General features: G+C 44.6%; 1 protein-coding gene across 2 annotated transcripts; it reads left to right on the top strand.

The window, feature by feature from the left end:
* The first annotated feature begins 5,548 nt into the window (after positions 1–5,548).
* Positions 5,549–9,163, top strand: POP4 (POP4 homolog, ribonuclease P/MRP subunit). Of its 2 annotated transcripts, none has more exons than XM_063410539.1 (7): positions 5,549–5,639; positions 6,252–6,304; positions 6,714–6,937; positions 7,594–7,671; positions 7,891–7,952; positions 8,183–8,284; positions 8,694–9,163. In XM_063410539.1, the coding sequence occupies exons 1-7, from the start codon at positions 5,633–5,635 to the stop codon at positions 8,828–8,830; spliced, it is 663 nt and encodes a 220-aa protein (XP_063266609.1). In that variant the 5' UTR covers positions 5,549–5,632; the 3' UTR covers positions 8,831–9,163. The 2 variants fall into 2 exon arrangements, with proteins under 2 accessions (XP_063266609.1, XP_063266610.1); XM_063410540.1 differs by lacking the exon at positions 5,549–5,639 and adding an exon at positions 5,939–5,981.
* The last annotated feature ends 7,226 nt before the right edge of the window (positions 9,164–16,389 follow it).

The raw sequence follows: 16,389 nt of genomic DNA, 5'->3' as shown, positions 1-16,389 counted from the left end.
GTTTCTTTAAAAGGCACTTACTAGAGCACTGACCTCAAACAGGGGGTTGTTTTGGTTAGCTTTGGATGGGCTTTTTTCTTTTTCAATTATCAAAGAACTGCTGCAGCATTAACCCCCTCACTGCCCCACCACACTCCGGCAGTCCTGAAGAAATGGGATTACAGACAGGGAGCTGAAAGCCTCATCGCCAGCTCTGTGCAAGAGCTGAGCACTGCTCATAAGGACTCTGCCTGCAGTGGGAGTCCAAGCCCTCAGATGCTGTGACTGCTTTTCACACTCCCACGGATGAAAACTTCAAGAGTTCTGAGCACAGCTCAGTGCCCTCCACTGCAGTCCAGTGAGGAGGATTTAGCTGAATTTCCCTTGATGGTGTGGGTCATACTTTATACAGTCACTGATGCCTCTGTGACTGGTTGATAAAACACCAATGCAGATAACCAGGAACATTATTAAAGTAATGCTGCCTCCACGCATTACCAACATGGTCCCAGGCAGCATTATGGGTTCACAGCAACCTGTGTGAGTATGCACCACTCCGTATCAGCTGGGAATCACAGCTCTCCCCTCAGACTGCCTCAGGCAGCAGCTCAGGACACTGTGAATTCAGGTGCTGACTGTGCCAACAGGGCTCATCCAGCCCGGTTTCCACAGACAAATAGTTCCCACTTCTTGTTTTTCTCTGGGTCACTCTGCCTGAGACACACAGGTCCTCTGGGCAGGACCCTCGTGAGCTGGTGTGCTGTGACAGACATGCTCAAACCAGCGGCACCTGAAGCTGAGTGCTGCAGAGGAGCCCTTCCAGTGTGTATTCAGCAACTGCATCCTTTGGAGGTGCACAAGAAGCCTTGCTGTGTTAAAAGGAATGGCTCACTCCTGATGGCCTCAGCATGCTGCTTCCAAAGAGTCTGGCAGGAACAGGGCTTTGCTGAGAGTCATGCTTTTGAGAAAGATGCCTCATTATAGAGGAAAAATGAGAAATTCCTATCTGTTCAGTTAATGAACCCTCTCAGCTTCCCTGGGATTTCACAGCAGTTGTGACTCCAGGCACGGTGGCTGTTTGGCAGGAAGCAGCTGCTGGCTGGGAGCTGTGCAGGAGGCTGCAGGCACTGCCCAGCCTGGCTGCAGCCTCTGCTCCCTCGTGGGTTGGGGTGTCAGAGGCAGCACCCACGGTCCCAGCCAGAGCACCCACCTGCCTCTGGCCCAAGCACCTGCTGGGAAACAGCAAAAGATGCTTCAGGGAAATGCAAATTACTTTAACATACACCTTTTATTTTAAATACTGTATTATTTTCAAATTTTAATGACTTAAGTTAATTTTATGTAGTTTAACCAAAACCAAATGAAATACATTAAACTAGCCAATCTGCAGTAACTCCAATGACTATTACTACTTTCTAATTTACTATTCTTAATACTCATTTCTGTATCATACCTCCCTATCACACATGAGCCAATGTTAATTAAGTTTTAAAATAGAATATTCAACAAGTTCTAAATGAGACTCAAAGCATAACAAAAGTAATGACTGTGAGACAGACTGTCATGGAATAATACATGAATGCTGAATGCTGGTATTAATTAGTAAATACAAGCTGTTCAGGAGCAGAAGTGGTGCCTGTCATGCTGATACGTGTTTGGATCATACGTGATCCCAGCATGCAGGGAAACCAAACATGAGCTGCCAAAGCCTCAGCTCTTCTGACTGCTCATTACTGTTTTGGGAGTCAAGTGTTGCTATTTAACACTGCTCTGTGCACCTAGGCTGGGTACTTGTAGTTTGCAATAGTTATCTCCAGGTATTCTAGGGTTGCCCACACGGATATAACTTCTTATTTTGATACAAGAATTTATTGGTGTTTAAAAAGTGGCCTCCTTAGCTTGTGGTAAAATTGAATTCCTTCTCAATCCTCTTCTCACTGACACTGTGATGCAGAAAGGGTTGGTATATGGAGGAACTGAAGTTCTGTATAATAAACGAAGCTGCAAACGGGCACATTTCTTCCATAAGAGGACACAATTTGTATACATTTTTAATTTATTTTTTACTCTGAAGACAGTGAGCTGAATTCCAACAGCACTGTACAGACAGTCTCGGGCTGCCCTCTAGTGTGATCAGCTGTGAGGACAGCCTGCCAAAAATCTTTGTTTCAGTTTGTTTTTGAAAATCCAGCTATTAAATCATTGGTATTTTCTGAGAACATTTTTGGACTATTATTTGCTTCCAATTTCTGTGGCACTGAGATCTATTTGGACTATGCTTCCCAGCGCTTTCTTGTTTCTGTCAGGCACAGACAAGCCAGTCTTTTGTCTGTGCCCTGGAGCAGCAGCTGCAATTCGAGATGAGAAGGAGCCAGGACTGCAAGGAAATAATGACCCTTCAGCTGGGAAGGAGTTTATCAGCCTGGGGCGGGGGCAGAACACAATGACAAGCCATGAGTTAAGGGTGAGTTGATAAAGCAGAAAAATTAATGGAAAAATATATGGCAAAGAAACATTTGAGGGACACATGGTACTTCAAAAGATGCTGCTCATCAGTCAGCCACAGCAGTCTAAAATCAGTCAACCAAGCCCCTAATGCGAGAGTTTGGGCTTATACACACAAATATTGCAAACCCTCCTCTGGCACACCTACACTGATATGAGATGAAGATTTGGGCTGCCCATGTCAATCACTCCATGTACCCACCAGGCTGGACAGCAGATTTCACCCTGCCCACCCACTCTCCACCCCAGACATGACCCTTTCCTGGACGGGTTTTTGCAGGGAACGCTGAGTACTGACTCCCTGGTAAGGTCCTGGCTGCACCGGCAGTGCTGGGAGGGAACAGCTGTGTTTGGTGTGCTCAGCCACTGGCCCCAGAACTGCTGGCACGGAGCTCCCCCAGGCCCAGAGGAGATGTCAAGGAGCAGGATGCCAAGGCTGGGGGCAGGAGCTGGTGGGATGGTGGCAGGGCTGACACGGACTGGAGGGACTCTGCTTCAGCACAGCCATGGGAGGGGGGTGGGAATTGTATTATCTGGATAGAGGAAATCAGATCAGAGGGCTTCAAATGGAAATTATTTTCACTAGTACAGATGTCCCTAGGGACCAAATTCACTGCTAATACAATTTGGCCAAGAGGAATAAACTATATTGATCTTGAGAGCTCAAATGCTTGCTGAGACAGTCCTTCTAGAGAATTACAGTATTTATTTCCTGCATCACTGTCAGCAAAAGTATAACTGTGATTACAGCCCAGTGGCTTTTTGCACACACCAGTTAACTTCACACTCATCTTTTGCTTCAGTTCATAATTACTCTTTTAAAAACAATCTCTGATCTGCTATTCCTGTATCACACAAACATCTTTAATTTTACTGTCTTTTGTCACTTCACATCTCAAGTTTTAGCTTTCTGTGACTGTCACAATAAAGCTCATTCTGTAATTGCTCCACAGCCACCCAGTTCTCCCAAGGCACTGCTGTTCCCCAGCCTGGCCTGCACATGGATTCTTGCCCATCCCTGCAGTTCCACAGCCCCAAGAGGTACAGCAATATCCTCCTCTAGGCACACAGCTAGACTGTGTCCATGAAAGAGGTTTGCATGGGTGTGAGTGTATTGCTTATTTTTGGAAAGCAATAAATAAAACCATATAGATTTAATTGGACAAGAAACACTGCTGGCACCTGTAACATGGTATTAATAGTATTTATCAGGGGATTTTATCACTACAAACCTATTCCGAGGTGATTTACTTGAAGTAAAAAGCTTCAAAATTCTAAGACACTAAGACGGGCTGCTGCACATCCCAAAACATGCATTACAGCTATTTGCTGGCATATTTCCACATCACTTTACATTCACATCTTCCTTGTCTTTCCTCATTTCTCTGAGCCTTCTTTTCTTATCTACAAACTGCCTTTGCCTATTCTGTGGTTTCTCAGTTTCTTCACCTATTCTTTTTCATGTTTATTTGATGTGTCTGGACTCCTGACGCAGAGCCTTCTTGCTGGGACACACACTAACGCGCTGATCTCGCTCCCTCAGACATTATATCTGAAGATAAATTGGGAAATGAAGATGTAGAGCTGTTGGAAGAGACTGGTTTCCCCAGGCACCAGTTTAGCCTGGATCATTGGATTTACAACACCAGCACCGCCAACACTGATTTGACTATTAATCCCTGAAGTGCTCTAAGAATTGCAGCATAAATCCAGTGAAGGAGCACTCATATGGCCCTAAAGACCCATAGCGCTTATCCTGGTACTCCATTCATGAAAATTGATCTTCTCATAGTAGCAATGACAACTCAAGGAGTCCATGCTTTGTAAAACCAAGAGATCCACTTGCTGTGGTAACGTACTTAACTGCCAGGAGGTCTGTGATACAAACCAGCTGCTGTTCGTGCTTAATACGCTGCAAAGACTGGCCCTTTCTTCTTTACACACATCAAGAGAGATCCCTATTTCATTCCCTGTTAGGGATCACTTTAGTACCTTTGTGCCCCACAGCAGCACTCCACAAAATCATTATGTTTCCTGTACCCTGCCTCTGTAACTCCCTCCCCAGATATCCTTTAGTGAGCAGTGCTTAGTTATCTGCTAAGCCAATATTGCCATGTAACAAGAATATAAATCTTATGCGTATTTGGAGAAAAATCATGCCTGAGCAGAGGACTCCAGGAGTTGGGACTGGGCTGGCAGGAAAAGGAATTGGCCATTCTGGTTTCAAGACATTTCTGTGTTGTAAGTGAGCAGGACTTTGTCCTGTCCCAGGAGAAAAGAGACCCTGATGTGTCAGAGCAGATAAATCTCACAGCGAGTGGCATCCTCCTATGTCTTGACCATGATTGCTAGAAACATGAGGGCGGATTTCAACCAAAGATCTGCTGCTGGTGGGTGTGCAGCCCCAGAAGAGATCTGACACAGTGTTAACTACCTGCAGCAGCAGCCAGGGCTGAGGCTGGAGAGCTGTAGGACAGGATGGGACCGGGAAAGAACTTCTCCCTCCTGCCAGGAGAAGTGGGGTGGGAAGAACTTCAGCGGGGACAGAGAGCACCTGTGCCTGCCATGCCCCCGGAGCTCGGGCAGTGGCCGGCTCCAGCACCACACTGGTAAATCTCGGCGGGAGGGAGATCTCCAGCACAAATAAGTGCGAGGTGAGGAGACTGCAGGATGGAAAGGTGGGAATGTCTATCCCATCATCTGTGGTGGGAGTGACTGCAGGATGAGAGAAGTGAGGACTGACACGGCCGGGCCGCCCCACACGAGTGTCCAGACTCTGCTGTTCCTGTGGGAAGGGCACGGACATATTAATATCCACCAGCCTGGTCTACTCCGCGTCCGCGACCACACTCAAGCGCTGAGTGAGCACAGAAAATGAGGTGGCCTGTGTTACAGCCATGATTGACAGGGCTTTTTAAAAAGAAAATCGCCCATGACAGTAAATGAAATATCTGTAGCTCAGTGTCTCTCGGTTCACAGAGTTTATTAGAACGCGAGCAGTACACAGCCAATTCCTGCCACAGCGTCCCTCACGGCAGGCCCCGCCCCCCGCCGCCGGCGGCGCCGCCTTGCTGCCGGAACGGGGAGCGCCGCTCTGCGCACGCGCGACCGACACGTCATCGGCCCGTGCCGCCTGCGCCGCGACACCATGGAGGGTGAGGGGACAGGGGAGAGAGCGACGGGGAGATGGAGGGTGAGGGGACAGGGGAGAGAGCGACGGGGAGATGGAGGGTGAGGGGACAGGGGAGAGAGCGACGGGGAGATGGAGGGTGAGGGGACAGGGGAGAGAGCGACGGGGAGATGGAGGGTGAGGGGACAGGGGAGAGAGCGACGGGGAGATGGAGGGTGAGGGGACAGGGGAGAGAGCGACGGGGAGATGGAGGGTGAGGGGACAGGGGAGAGAGCGACGGGGAGATGGAGGGTGAGGGGACAGGGGAGAGAGCGACGGGGAGATGGAGGATGAGGGGACAGGGGAGAGAGCGACGGGGAGATGGAGGGTGAGGGGACAGGGGTGAGAGGGACGGGGGAGATGGGGAGATGGAGGGTGAGGGATGAGGGGAGAGCGGCGGAGGGTGAGGGATGAGGGGAGAGCGGTGAAGGATGGAGGTCAGGGTTGAGGGGAGAGCAGTGGAGGGCGGGCGCCGGTGGGCAATGGAGGGATGGGTGGAGGGTGAGGGATGCAGGGTGGGCGGTGGAAGGTGAGGGATGCAGGGTGAGGGATGGGATGAGCGCCCGCCCCGGCCGACCCCCGCCGCCGTGTCTTGCAGGACAGCTGTACCGCCGGCTGCCACCCGAGGAGAGCGGGGAGCTGTGCCTGCAGGTACGGACCAGCCCCGCCCGCAGGGCCCCCGAACGCCATGCCGGGGGTCCCCTGGCGATTCCCACTCCTACACGGTCTTCTGAACGCCGTTAGACACCGACGGGCCGGGGGTGGGCTGGGTCCCCGGATTCCCCTGTACCCCACTCGGAGCTCGCTGTTTCAAACGAAATGCAAAAAAAGGGCTTTTCCCCAAAGGGTCCGAGAGCGGGCCGGACGCGAGGGCCGCGGTGTGCCCGCGCTCGGCACTGCACACAGGGGCTCGGCGTGGAACATCTCCCTCCGCTGGCACTGACGGGAAGATCTCCCGTCCCCACGGAGATTTTGCCGACTTGATGAAACCCCTGGTCAGCAGCAAGTTCTAATTTAATCCACACATACTATTTTTAAGCGTCCTTTCGCATCTCTTTAGCCCCAGGACTCAGAAAAAGCCAAGACATTTGTACATGCCTTCCTGAAGCGCAGCATGCCCAAAATGTCAGAGGAAGCTATCCAGGAGATGTTGACTCGGAAAGCTGTCGTTCTGGAGCATTATCCCAAAAAAAAGACCAAGCAAAAGAGGAAGAAGACAAAAGGTTTTACTGCCAAGCAGAGGAGAGAGCTGCGTCTGTTTGAAATTGAACCTGAACAGCAAAGGTAAGACTTTGAGAGTGTTCTTTCTCTAGTAAAGTGTAACTACATCAAAAGTGTGTAAAAGCAGCAGCACGTGCCTGTAGATAGGAACCCTCCAGTGTGGAAAGTCAGTTTGAAACACTGCCTGTGGCATTTCAGCATGAGGAGTTCTCTTGTCTGCATAGGTGAAAGATTCATTTGAGTTGAGCTCCTTTTGTGTACCTAAATATGGCAAGAAATCAAACCCAGACACGATTTCCTCTGGTTTCTGTTTGTAAAGTTGGACTGTCTGCTACCAGAGAGATAAAATTCTGCATAAGGTTCCTTGAATTCATTATGCTGAGTGAAGCCCCTGCTTTGCTAGCAGAGTAAGCAGGGAGATAAGAGTAGAAAACAAGGAGAAATCTCCTCAGTCTTAGCCTCATGCTCTAGAACACATCACTGTTTTGGGTTGGTAAAGAGGAGCATGCTTTGTGCTTGTTTTATAAAGCAAAGCAGCTGTTTGGAGTGGGTCACCTTGCAGGGTAACTAAGGCTGTGTAAATTTAAAATGTCAGTCCTAACTCTGTGAAAATATTGACTACTTCAGTAATCAACCAATGGACTTTTGTATAACTAAATTTTCATTTCTTTTCAATAATTTCATTTCATTTTCATTCATTTATCTTTTTTTTACTGCAGATATGCCATCTTCCTCCCACTCCACGAGCTCTGGAAGCAGTACATCAGAGACCTGTGCCATGGACTCAAAGCAGATGCGTACGTTGACATATTTTAAATTTAGTCTGGGTTTCATATATAACCTTCCAGTTTTATTGAGTTACTGCCTGAAACACTGTGGTTAACTGATAAGCATATAGGTACAATTTCACAGAATCACAGAATTATTGTGATTGTAACAGTCATGGTCACATTTTATAAATGTGTTGGTTCATACGATTTTTTTCCCTCCTCTTTGATCCCGTTCTCTTCTTCAAGGCAACCCCATATGATCCAGAGCAAGCTGCTCAAAGCTGATCTCCATGGAGCCATTGTTACAGGTATTCTGTTTGTTTGCTTGTAGAACATCATCTGAAATTCAGTATATGCTCCTGTAGTTGAGGTGCTTATTTTAAAATTCCTTTCAGTAGCATTAACTCTTGAATCACATTGTTAAGATCGTATTTCTCTCCTTAAAATGCTAATTACTTCATGACTACTCTTGAAAATCATGTTGTTGGTTGCAAAGGTTAACTGCATCTGAAATTTTCTAATACTTCTGTTCTTTCAGTTACAAAATCCAAGTGCCCCTCTTATGTTGGAATAACAGGAATCATTCTGCAGGAATTTAAACACGTCTTCAAAATTATCACTAAAGAGGACAAATTAAAAGGTATATAAGGTGTTCTTTTTCAGTTCTTTTCACAACTTGAATCATAAAACATTCTTGAGCACACTCTTCATTTTGTGCCTGTGAGTACATTGGTTTGTATCAGTGCTTTTGGCTCTTTGCATAGAGTGGCAGAAGTCCCCAATATCTTACCAGAAACACGTCTCATTAGAGATGAGCAGTTTTTAAGAAGTGCAGCACTTAACTGTAAGCTCCTCCATGAGGACTAACTGTGGTAATTCCAGATAATGTGGAGGCTTGGGTTATTTTTCTTCTCTTGATTAAGTATACAAACCTTGAAACGTGCCAAGGCTCAAATCTACAGGAGAATAAACATCCCCTGGTGTGTCAGTGTATTGCCATAACAGGGACTTAGTGCACTTTGTTCAGTGTGTGTCCTTTTGCATTTCAGTTGTCCCCAAACTGAACAACGTGTTCAGCCTGGAGCTTGATGGATTCATTTCCTACATCTACGGGAGCAAGTTCCTGCTCAGAGCAAGTGAGCGCTCTGCAAAGAAATTCAAGCTGAAAGGAACTATTGACCTGTGATTCCAGGGGAGTCAGAAGCACTCACAGAAACATCTGCTGTTTTCCTGCAGTTCAAAGAGCAGATGGAAAAAGTAACAGCCATTTGAAATATTTATAACGCATTTCTTTTTACTGAAGGATGAGCAGTATCTGCTCTCTTTAAGCAGTCTCACTGACTGTTGAACTTGGTTGTGTCTGGTTTTTTTATTCGTATATAATATTCTGGTTTTTGTTAAAGTTATATGATTAATATTAACTACTAAAACTTCTGTTTCAGTTTATAATTGTAAATTTGTACAGTGAAAATTATATTTTGTAACTCTCTAATAAATGTTTTTGTTGCCTTCTGTATAAAATGGACTTTGGCTCCTGTTACATGCTTGCAGGGAGGCTGCAGGTGCTGTTCTCTGTAATCATGCAATAAATGCTCATTGTCATGGCACAGTGCAGGGAGCACAGCACAGCCCACGAGAGGGAAGTGACCCCATTCAATCTTGTATTTCAATTACCCACAGAACTGCAGTATGAATATTTAACCTCTGCCACAGAGCTATTGTGCTTTGTCTGTCCTCAGCCCCTTTTTTATTTTTTACTGTACACTTCATTTTTGAGTGCCCAGATTACAATCCCTCATGGACTGGAGAGGTTTGATGTGTTTGGGAGGTGGAAGGGACCTGTATTTAGATTGCTTAATATTTTTCTGTTATAAAAGTGCTTCTATGGTGGCTTTAAGCGTAATTTTCAGGAGCTTTTCATCAATTTCACTGTCAAAGGAAAGACTTGTACCTAGGAGTTTTTTTCCCTGTTACCTTTCAAGCATTTGTAGCCAAGCAGGGTCATTTGTTCAAAGGGAACACGGCTGTTCCTCACACAGTCACCCCCCAGAGCCGAGTAACTGGGCTGGGAGGGCAGCCAGAGCTTCTCCCTGCTCTGGAGGGCACACAGGGCAGGAGAGAGGCAGAGCTGATCACCACTGCAGCCCCAGGGCTGCACAAACACCTCCCTGGCCGCCAGAGCTCCCACTGCATTCCAGGCCTGCTGCTGGGAGAGGTCACAGGAGAGCTGCTCCTCCCTGGCACCAGCCCGCAGACAAAGCACCTCCACCATCCCTGATGGATGAACTCAGTGTGGGCAACACTGGTGCTCCAGAACAGAGCCTTTGGAATCTGGAAATAGGAGCAGTTGGTACAGAAATAAAAATCTTTGTTGCATTTCTGTGAAGCATTGCCCTTGAGACAGGGAAAACAGTGTTCTTGCCAGGGACAGATATTTATATGGGGAAATAGTCATGTCACACCAACAATTTTTATCTGTGAGTAGGAACAATACATGTTAAAGTTGTTAGACATAAGTTATTCTACCTTGCACCCATTACTCCTTTCAATGTTCTCTAAATTAAAACTCTGTTTCCTGTAAGACATCAGAAGGAAAAACAAACAAAGCTGTAGAAGCCATAAATCATAACAGAAACCTTCAGGACAATGACCTAGTTTTAATTTTGCTCATAGTCTTCAGTGTAACACCTAATACTGACATCTGTTAAACGACTATAATATTAAATTAATAGGGGGAAGCTAATAGAACTTTATTGGCATAGTGCAGTTAATTAACATTAAGGGCCTTTAATGGAGGGCTGAAAGAGACATTAATGGGGGTGCCATACAAATTGGAATTAGGCACAATCATGTCTCATTTTGCTGTGAAGGACAGAACATGTTCTACCACATGGACACATAGATGAACACGATACAACTTCCCACAGCTACTATCACTTGTGTTTTTTAAATTATTTCATCCACCACAAAGCCAAACACTGCCTGGGAGTGCCTTGGTAAGAACAAGGCTTTTGATATTTACAGTGAAGAGTGCCCAGGAGATGTCAAAGGGCTCCCCAGAGCAATCCCAGGCTGGTGACAAATGAGGAGTAACAAGAGCTGAACAGCCCGGGCACTCAGGATCTTTACTGCAGCTGGTGAATCAGCTGGGAGGCCTTTCTGCAGTGCCTCCAGGAGTTCCAAACAGCCCCATAACTCACTGCAGCTGAAGCACCACAGAGCTGGCATCACTGCCCACCCCAGCAAATCAACCAAACCCCTCATGGGGTCTGCTCTGTGTTCACTTTTCCCAGAACACATTAAACTCCCCAGTGCTTGTCAAGGAACTTCCTTAGAAACCAGGAAACGTGAAAATGACAGCTCACCAGCTCTTCCCTTCATGGCCATTGCCCATCTTTTCATTAGCTGAGACAGTAAATAATGGATTTAATATTGGGAAATTGGAGAACTAATCACAGCTGTCTCTAATACACTTCATCCTTCATATGTTCACCTCTGGATTGCACTCAGCAGAGACAGAGCAGAGTTTTTTGTAATGATTTTTACACGTAAACTCTCCCTAACCAGGGAATAATGAACAGCAGTGAGCAATATCTCACTACCTTACACACATTTCTGCTTCCCTATGCATTTATATTTATAACTAATATGACCTAAAAGAATTGTAAGCAATTACTGAATTTTGAGCATTTAAGCAAGAATAGAAAAACCAAAATCTCGTAATTTCTATTAGAAACCTCAGAATAATTCATTGTGGGAAATGTTAGAAATTGAAGCCAATTCACATCCAAGAAAACACACAGAAAATTCTCTTTGAGGGGGATTTCCTCTAAAAAATGGGTTAGACAGCAATAGAGTGGAAACCCCCAAAACAGTCTGTGACTCTCATCATTAAACTCATATTAAATCACTGTAATAACAGCAGCAAGTAGCTGATGTTAACTCTATATATTCAATTCATCCAGTGTTTTAGAGAGGTGTAAGAGAGCACAAAACTCTGATCCAGACCACACTTTCAGCAGACAGCAGCAGTATTTTCTCAAAACCAGGGTGGCCCTGATTTTGTCTGAACAGGGCAATCCCTCAGCCCCTTACCAGAACAGTTCCCCACAACAAATGCTCACCTTTGTTTCTGTTGTTAGATAACCCAAATCTGATCAAGCCTGTCATGCTACAGCTCTCACCAGTCCACAAATCAAGTGCAATTATACAGCAACAACTGATTTAATGGAATTTCACAGAGGTTAGACCTGCCTTTGTTTCGTGCTCTCCACCCGTAATTCTGTCATTCCTATGGTGACTCTAGTTCTAAGTCCCTACAGTGTGTGATGAAAATGTATTATTTTGGCAAGGCAGAAATTTCCCTTCATGTATTGGTTTAATTAAATCAATGAGCAAACATGAAAAATAAGGGATCTATAAAACAAAAAAAAATATAGAGGATGTGCTGCTGAGAGGAGCAGTTACATCTGGCAAACGTGAACCTCCTGGGCTGCAGAACAAACAGCACCTGACACTGCCTGCAGATGGGTTTTGACACCTACCTCTGCAGGCTCTGCCTCTTGGATAGAGATTATGGAAAACCACAGAGAACCCAGCAACTTTTAATATTAAATTAAGAGCTCTCCCTGTGAAGAGAGCTCTCTGCTGCTTTCTACTATTACTCAGACAAGGTACAGTGCATTATAACCACTGAGAAGAGAAAAAAATGAGCATACCATTAGCTAAAATGACATAACTGACAGGAAAAGGCACAGTTTAAACTTTACATTCTATCTTGCCCTGCTCTCCAGTCTATTTTTAGGCTATTCTTTTTTTTTTTTTTTTTCATTCTGCTAAGAGCTCTTCCCATATTGCCAAACCATACTGATTTAAAACATGCTATTTTCATATACTTTCATGCATTGACCAATCTTCTAATAACCATTCCCTTCTGCAGGCATCTGAGCAGCATGTAAAGATCTGCATACAGGCCTGTTAACAGAAACCTCTTCCAGCTGTACTAGTCAATAAATTCAGCCTTATTTCCATCAACTCTCAGGATTAGCTCCTGCTCTCATAACATATGTACATACTTTTGACTGAGGAACTAATCCTGAAAGGTACAAAAATATAGCATAACATAGTTAGAATATTAATAATAATATTTAAATCAAAGGACTTTGTCTTCACCTCAAAATTTTAAATCAATAACCCAAACTGAATATAAATGCTTAGGGGTTCATGATTGTTAAGGGCTCTTTGGACATTCTCTGGTGTACACACACTACAGCCCCAAAATAGACTCCACTTTATAGCACCATTATTCTGGGAGGGAAGAATAAGACTGTGCTCTTCTTGTAAATGTTAAAATAATTCCATAAATCTGAATAAAATTAATTTTTTTTTCTTGGTGAAATTGTCTGCAACACTCTGCCATGCATATTCTTCCTCTACAGGATTATTTCAAAATTATGGACTCAGAAATGTTCAGCTGGATAGTTCTTGGGTGGCTGAGGTGCTCACTGAAGAATTTAAATGATGTAATAGCTATTGAACACCCCATTATATGGCTGCCTAATTAATGTGAATGATAGTTATGTCTTACTCACAGAAGATTATTTTACACGGAGGAAAATCTACTCACTGCCACAGTAGCCATTTCAACAGTTTTTATAGGAGCAGTTGCATTATGGCTTCATTGAGTAAAAGGTAAGTAGCCATCCTAAATAATGAAGATTGAAGGTTTAATAGTCCCAATAAAGAATCCTGCAGGTTTTTTATTTCAAAAATTAGAGTTTGATTGCAAGCGTATGATAATGAGAGGGAGAAGAGCACTGGCACGTGGAATCCTTTCGGCTCCTTGGGAACTTCCATTTCTTCTGTGCACAAATACAGAAGAATAAGGACAGGAAAACAGAAGATAAGCTGCTCTTTACTTTTCCTAACAGCATGTCCAAGCTCCAAGCCTCTCCCTGTGGAAGAGGATGTGCTGGATTGTGCTGAAGGCTGACTTTACTGGAACAGCTGCACACGGCTGATCACGTACACACAAATAACCCCAAATAACGTGAAGAGCCCAGCTTAGACCCATTTGAATGATGATATGCAGACATAAACCAGCCTTGCAAACTTGTCTCAGAATTGCAGCCTATTACAGCAACTCCTTTTTGCGAGGCAATAGTCAAGGGACTCGGCATTTCTGTTACGAGACCCTATTTCCAAGGTTATATATCACAGATTATAACAGCTATAAAAACCCAAATGAGACTTAAAACTTGGCATGAACAGTCTCACTTGGGATCTAATATTTTTTAAGCAAATCTTTACAGGAAAAGCTAAAAGTTTACTTGTAATTCTTGTTATTTTAGGTCTCCATTGGTACATAATTCTCAATCTAGGCTCTTACACTCTCCACATTGCAGAACCCAAGTAATCTCTGCTCACAGCTTGCATTTTCAGAATGGCAATTCAAAGATAGGACAATTGATTTGACATTTGTTTCTCCAAATAGCAAACTTTCAGGAAGGGTTTTAAAAGAACTTCTGTTCCAAGGCAGCCACTTTTTTTTTTTTTTTTCTTAAGCAATAAAGCACCACATGTGTTTTAGCAAGTAAAAAGTGGCAACAACATTAACCTGAATTATGGTAACAATGACTACAAAACAAGCTGGCTGGGGATTTGCAAACACAATCTCCAGATGTCTGCAAAAGATCTGATTTATCAAACACACTCCGGGTAGGATTTGCACTTCCTAATAAAAGAGGTCTGTGGTATTTATTTAGTGGTAGTGTCAGTGAAAGGTGCTACCCTTGTGACATCTTTCAGAAAAGTGAGTAGATCCCTTCTGAATAATCCACAGGATATGGAGAAAGACATAGAAAGACCCTAGAAATTAGAGCTTGGTTTCACCAGTGAAACAGGATGAAAGTGAAGGTTAAATATAGGGAGGGAGGGAAAAGATTCTAGGAACAGGAGGCAGCCTCAAGAGGAAACCTCAGCTAGTGCCTAGGGGAAGTCCAATGTACCCCAGCCTTAGGGACAGGCTAGAAACACTAAATACCAGCCATGGAGGGTGTAATTGTATTTTATCAGCACAGCCTGTGGCCATTTAAATGCTTCCCTCTGTGTGGGGCCTTGAAAACACCACAGTGAACAGTGCAGGCTGGTTTCAGCTCTAGTTTTGATGCAAGCCTTGCTGCTGAGGCTGTGATGGGAAGCCTTGGCTGGTGCTCACTGTAGGGGTGATTTTTGAGATGATTCCCTGCCATACAGCAATGCACTCTCTCCAAGCAGGTCTCCACACAACCCTCCCCATGGATAAATGCTGCATGCAAGGAACTGCTCACTCTTGTTAGCAGCACAAGCACTAGGGCCATGAAATTTATATTCCCTCATCTTCACTGTCACAGTTTAGTCATGAAGTAGTTTGGACTGAAAACTAGTGCTTTATACAAAGAATTTGGGGTCCTTTTATCCTAGGCTCACCATCCAGGGGAAAAAGGAAGAACATACTTATGTATGTACACAGGAGTAAACAAGTAAAACATATGCTCCATAGTTTTAATTTTGCATTTACAGAGCAGTGCCTCCTATTTGCAATGACTTGCAAACACTGGCTTTAGGACAGCACATCAATGAGATAATTACCTTTTGTTCTGATTCGTTGTGTTGGGTGTTATTCTAAAGCAGCAAAGTTGTGGTGATTCTTTAGGACTCTTTAGAAAACCCAAGGTTTACCCAGCAAATGATAACACCTCCTGGTTTTGAACAAGGATTTACTCCTGATTAAACCAAAATGGGTTACTAAGGTGAACAGATTGAGTAACCAAGCTCAATTAAGCATACGCAATATGCGCTGTAACAACATCCACTGTTTGGTGAAGTAATAAAACTGCTTTATTTTCTTTTGACTTCTGGCAGTCTACCTCCAAGAGCCATTCTTTCCTGCTTCTACCCAGCCAGCATTTCCACGAGGATGCCTCAGGAATTTTAGCTACTTTGCCAAAGATGTTGTTGCAGAGGGAAACAAAGAAATCCACCCTACAGCCATGAGCAGAGAACAGCACCTACACGGGCATGGGGAGAGCCCAGCTGAGCAAATCCCCTTCTCACACAGGCCAGCTTTACAAGACAAGTCACTTGGGGGCTGTACATCTAAGAGAATGTTTCAAAAGGCAGTTTTCTTCCAGCAGAATGGTTTGTAGCTTCAGGAAATCTACATTAATAACTCGTAGCTTGGCTCCAGGGCATAGGTATTTTCATTTATTGTTATTATTTCTGCTGCTGGGTTTGTTGTTGCTTTAGTAGAAGCTAACATAAAAATGATAGAGAAATTTCGCCTATACCCAGAGCAACACACTTTGCTTTGGTACCAGAAGATGGAGCCACATGCTCACAGTTTTAAAGAGGTTTGTTTTTCCTCTTGCCCAGAAACCCACCCACGAAGAAGCCAGTGCCTAGAAACTGCTCCCTTACCTTACATGAACTTGCTGCTTTCGTGTGTCTGTGTACAGCGAATCTCGTGCCTGCCTCACCCCATGTCAGCTGCCTCACTCCCATGTTTCCATAACAACTCCATTTTCCTTGCTGCAAATATATTTTCTGAATTGCCTACCATGTCAAAATGCAATCAGGAAACAGAACCAAACTAAGCCAGGCATTTCCAGTGGCTACAATATCACACTCTTCATTTCCTCAGTGGAAGGATATACTCTTCAAGGGAGTTATAAATATCCCAGAACCATCAACAGAAGACTCCTGAGT

Source organism: Prinia subflava, chromosome 13 (assembly GCF_021018805.1).
Source record: "Prinia subflava isolate CZ2003 ecotype Zambia chromosome 13, Cam_Psub_1.2, whole genome shotgun sequence".
Taxonomy (NCBI): domain Eukaryota; kingdom Metazoa; phylum Chordata; class Aves; order Passeriformes; family Cisticolidae; genus Prinia; species Prinia subflava.
The sequence above is the reverse complement of the archived record's forward strand: the minus strand, read 5'-3'. Positions and strand labels throughout refer to the sequence as shown.